The sequence below is a fragment of the Otolemur garnettii genome, unplaced genomic scaffold (genome assembly GCF_000181295.1).
Source record: "Otolemur garnettii isolate 467f Iridium unplaced genomic scaffold, OtoGar3 scaffold00022, whole genome shotgun sequence".
Taxonomy (NCBI): Eukaryota; Metazoa; Chordata; class Mammalia; order Primates; family Galagidae; genus Otolemur; species Otolemur garnettii.
In genome coordinates, this window is record NW_003852417.1 from 18,241,720 (window position 1) to 18,246,207 (window position 4,488).

At 47.3% G+C, this 4,488-nt stretch overlaps 1 protein-coding gene across 2 annotated transcripts in view; it reads right to left on the minus strand.

Moving 5' to 3' along the window:
• Nucleotides 1–290: 290 nt before the first annotated feature.
• The window catches only part of MPV17 (MPV17, mitochondrial inner membrane protein), an 11,418-nt gene continuing 7,220 nt past the window's right edge, over nt 291–4,488 (minus strand). Inside the window, exons 4-9 of one of the 2 annotated variants that reach the window (XM_012803783.2) lie at nt 2,789–2,904; nt 2,465–2,557; nt 2,275–2,370; nt 2,032–2,064; nt 1,741–1,793; nt 291–797 (exon numbers count right to left, since the gene is read on the minus strand). In XM_012803783.2, the coding sequence (XP_012659237.1) occupies nt 728–797; nt 1,741–1,793; nt 2,032–2,064; nt 2,275–2,370; nt 2,465–2,557; nt 2,789–2,896 (453 nt within the window). In that variant the 5' untranslated portion in view covers nt 2,897–2,904 and the 3' untranslated portion in view covers nt 291–727. The remainder of the gene's footprint in view (nt 798–1,740; nt 1,794–2,031; nt 2,065–2,274; nt 2,371–2,464; nt 2,558–2,788; nt 2,905–4,488) is intronic. The other variant, XM_012803782.2, reaches the window with a different exon arrangement.

Here is a 4,488-nt window from a genome sequence, read left to right on the forward strand (position 1 = left end):
TTGCCCAAAGTGATAGTTCAGCAAAGTTCAGCTTTTCTCTTGAGAATCACAGCAGCAGCATTACCATGCCTATGACTTTCAGGTTAGGATTACTGGGCAGGAAGTAAGGAAACTTGGGCTTGGGTTTTCACTCTACCACTAACTCCAGGTATGGACAGGTCACCTCCCTTCAATGGACCTCTGTGTCCTCATTTGGAAAAGACTGGGCTTGATGGACTCTGGGCTTCTTTCCAGCTCTAGAAATGTTGACTCTCCACTAGTTTTCTATTTAAAAACTTACTCATTTCCTCTTCAGGTTCCAGATTACATATTTAATAACATATTTACTAAGGCACCATAAAAAACGCTTGAGGAGGGTCCCCAAAGAGCTGGAGCTGCCATAGAGCTCGACTTGGGTTATAGTAACAGATGTGTCTATGAAGAGTAGAACAGGTGGCATTTGCTAGGATATGAATGTAAAGTTGACAAGATCATAAGGGTCAACAAATATCTATGGAATGCCTAGTATGTGGTGGGAATGAGATTGTTATAAAGGCTTTAGCCATTTCAAAAAGCAGTGAGTTTACATTTCAGAGTGAAATGAGGTATTTCAGAGTACTAATTCCATGATGTTCTGACCAGTAACCTAACCCCAGAGAAACTGATGTGCCCACTTTTAGGAGGATGTCTGACCACTCCAGGGTCAAGCTGCATCCCTGCTAGATGGAAAAGATGAAGCTAGGCAGCATTAGAGTCGATGTGCTTTCCAGGACAGGTAGGAGTTCCAGATAACAGCAACACACTGGACAACAGCCAACCTAAGGGACAGGAATAGCATGGTGAAGAGGAGTGAGGAGCAAGTTCAGAGGTAGGGATGGGAAAGTGCAATGGGAGAGGGGTTATCTCAGAGAACACCCAGATTTAGGTCGCCTTCCTCCAGTACTTATGGAAAGACTATGGGTCAAATGGGAGAACAACCAGCTCAAAATCTGGTGCCACAATAGAGCTCTGTCTCCACCTGAGACACATAAGTTAAATACCCTCAGCAGCTCTCTTGCCATAGCTATTACTCATACCCCTGTGCAGACCCCTTGTAAATACATTTATCTGTCTTATACCAGCTGAGATTTCATCTTCCAAAATAATGCCTTACTTCAAAAGAGTACTTCCTTTTCTTTTAAATTAACCTTGCTCTAATATCTAAGAGTGTTGCAAAGGATCCTAATGTTTAGGATTTGGTTCATAAGTCTGTATTTCTTTTAGCTACTACTTGTGTAAATTTTGGGCATGTCCTCTCTGAAGAGTTTCATAATTCCCTATCCCCAAGACCTGTCACTTATAAGCATTTTCACCATTCATCCTGAGTTCCACTATGTTTTTTACTACAGGTCAGCAGCTAACTTTATTGTGAGGGTAAAATAAGACTTTGGCAGTGAACTAACCTGGCCAGCCTTCTACTTGGTTTTTTGGCCTACCTTTCTGCCTAACCAAGGTGGCAGCACCCTAGGCACTGTCCCTGTAGACAGGCCATCAAAGGAAGTGAGCTCAGGCAGGATGGAGATAAGGGTCAGGGAAGCAAGATTCTCCTGAGGGAGACGGAAGAAGGTCACTGGGCTGACACTCTGGGATAGTTTCTATAAAGGGCAAGAAGTTCAGAATAAAGGCTTGAGAGCCCAAGGAACTCTGATTAGGGCACAGTGTTCTGACTGGGGATGTAAAGAAGCATCCCAGCCATTAATGTGGAGTAGGGATCTGTCATACCTGTAATGAAGGGGGACCAGATAGAAGTTGGCTAACTGCACAGCGGGCCAGAGCTACAAGAAAAACGGTAAAGTTTGGATGGCTGCCCAACCACCTGACCCAGATTCACCACCTTGCGTGGCCCTACCCCAACTTCTGCACTCAAGAAAAAGCTGAACAACTGGGTGAGGGCTTCCCTAAGTATGGAGCCCACACTGGGAATGAGAGATTATCCCAACAGAGGGTTTCCTAATCCCAGGGCATTTCTGGGCTTAAGGAAGCAGAACAGGCAGTTGAGGTGTCAGTTCTTACATAATAGTTGGTGATGAGGGCATCAGGATAATCCTGAGGAGACAGAGAAGGAAAAATGAACACATGCACTTCTGAGCAACTCCAGTGTGAATACTGTACACAGACTTCTGTTCCCAGAGCATGCTTCCATGCTACTCCCCTCAGCCCCTCCCTTCACAGCCTGGATTCTATAGGTAGAGCCCCCTTGTTTGTCCCTGTGAAGCCTGCCTCCTTCCCCTAAGCTGCACCACCTGCCCAGCTCACCCGCTGTAGTTTGGCCCAATTGTCCTGGGGTGACAGTCCATTGAGTACCCCTACCAGGGGGAGGAAGCAGCCGAGAAAACATGGGGCAAAGCCTCCCTAGGGAAGAGAATTTAAAGCTCTGTGAGTGCCTAAATCCTCACTTGTCCCCAACACAGCTTACCCTTCCTGAATCCCTCTTCCTTCTGCTCACCTGATCCAACAACATCTTCTTTAGTGCATCCACCTTGGTGGTGCCAGGGATGAACCGATCTAAAACCTTGTACCAGCCTCCTACCACAGGGCCCTGAAAGTAAACCCCAGGCAGTGGGCAGGCTGCAGTGAGGGGAGCACTTGACTTTTATATAACAAAGCACCCCCCACCCCCCAAGTATCAGAAAACAAATCCTAAGGGAAGCAGACACTAAGATGGAAGAGGGCAGCGGGTTGGCTTAGGTGTTGAGAAGGAAACTGAAGGATGACTTAAAACTAAGATCACTGTCAAATCTACTGAAGCCCTGCTATGGGCAGAACTTACCACAAAGCCACAGCCCAGAGATACCATGGTTAGGGTCCGGCCAGTCTGGTGTTCCCGCAGACCCCGCCTCTCCACCAGCTGTTGTGAGATAATGTCACCCAGGCCCATCAGGGACCCTATGAGGGGTACACAGGTATTATTAGAACAAAACAAGGAGAGAAGCCCCAGGGCTTCATTCTGGAGGCAAATAGTCAGTCCCTTCTTGCTGCCTCAGAGCCTTTCTCACCCCAAGGACAGTGATACCCATGTGTATCCTGTCAGAAACTGGGATGAACAGGCTAGTGCTCAGGAACTCTACATTGGGCAATAAAGGGAAGTCAGAATCAGAAACCTCAAAGAGAAGGAGAAGCTAAGGTTGCACAGCTGAGAACCACACACTGTCAGAATTCAAAGGGCTTTCCAGATAATTCAGTCCAAATCCCTTATTTTGGAGATACAGAAACAAAGGTCCAAGATCTCACATAACTAGTAAGTGCAATGCCAAAGTAAGAACCGTGTGGCTTGCTTCCTAGACACTGCTCTTCCCAGGACACAGAACTATGAATAAATCAGATGTAGAATGGTCAGGAACCCTGTTTCCTTCCCCCCAGCCAAATCTAAGACCTTGGCCAATGTCTTTCACCTTGGTCTTAAGGTCTCTATTCATGAACAAGAATAACCCTTTTTCTAAAATAAAGGTGCTCAAATGGTCCCAGGCAAGAAGATGACTGGTTGAGCTGGTAAAAGCCCTCACAAGGAGTAGTCCTAGTCACCTCTTAACACAATCATACTTCCTCATTCACAACCTCTGATTGAGCAGGCAATGAGTATAGGTCTAATAGCCTTTTCTCCCTAGGCCTCTGCACCTGCTTCCCCTCCCCCTAATTGCATAGACACCTAGCTCCAAGTGGCCCTAGGAAGACACCCACACTCAGAAACCAAAACAGAAATCATCACTATTTTTAGAGCCCCTGGTCAGATATTGTGGTGTGATGGTTTTTAGCAAACACACTTACAGGGCAGCTTTGGAGTGACCGTATGATCTCTAGCTCGCCTATCTATCTCACTAAGTAATTGAAAGTCCCCCCTCCAGCTCTGCAGCCACCACTGTCCCTGTGCCCTCAATTAGCACTGAACAAACACATCCTTCAACCCCATTCCTTGGCCTGAGCTGGCTCTGACGTCTATGCTGGCTGCACACTCACTGCTCTGCTCTTCCCCTGCTCCCTCTGCACAGCCTGCCCCTGAGTAGCCTAGTCAGAAGCAGTTGGGTAAGGCTGGGAGCTAGGGCTAGGCACCTATAAGTGACCTGGGCTTTTGGACTCAGAGCAGCTCTCAGCTCTCGGCACACACCGCCTCCCCCGCCCAAGCACACTCATCAGGGCAACCCTTCCTGTCCTTTTCATGAAACTTCCAAAGTGATGGGGCTCTTCTGAGAACGGACATAACCTCCCAGAGGGTAAGGATAGAATCCTAGATGACCTCTGTTCTCCTTTCCCTCACCACCATACCTAATGAAGCCCCTGGAAGGTGCCCAGAAAATAAAGGAAAAATCTCAAATGTACTGCCCCAAACAATAGGACTGCTCTGAGAAAAGGCATGGAGAGTTCTTTTTTTTTTTTTTTTGAGACAGAGCCTCAAGCTGTCCCCCTGGGTAGAGTACTGTGGTATCACAGCTCACAGCAACCTCCAACTCCTGGGCTCAAGGGAGTCTCCTGCCT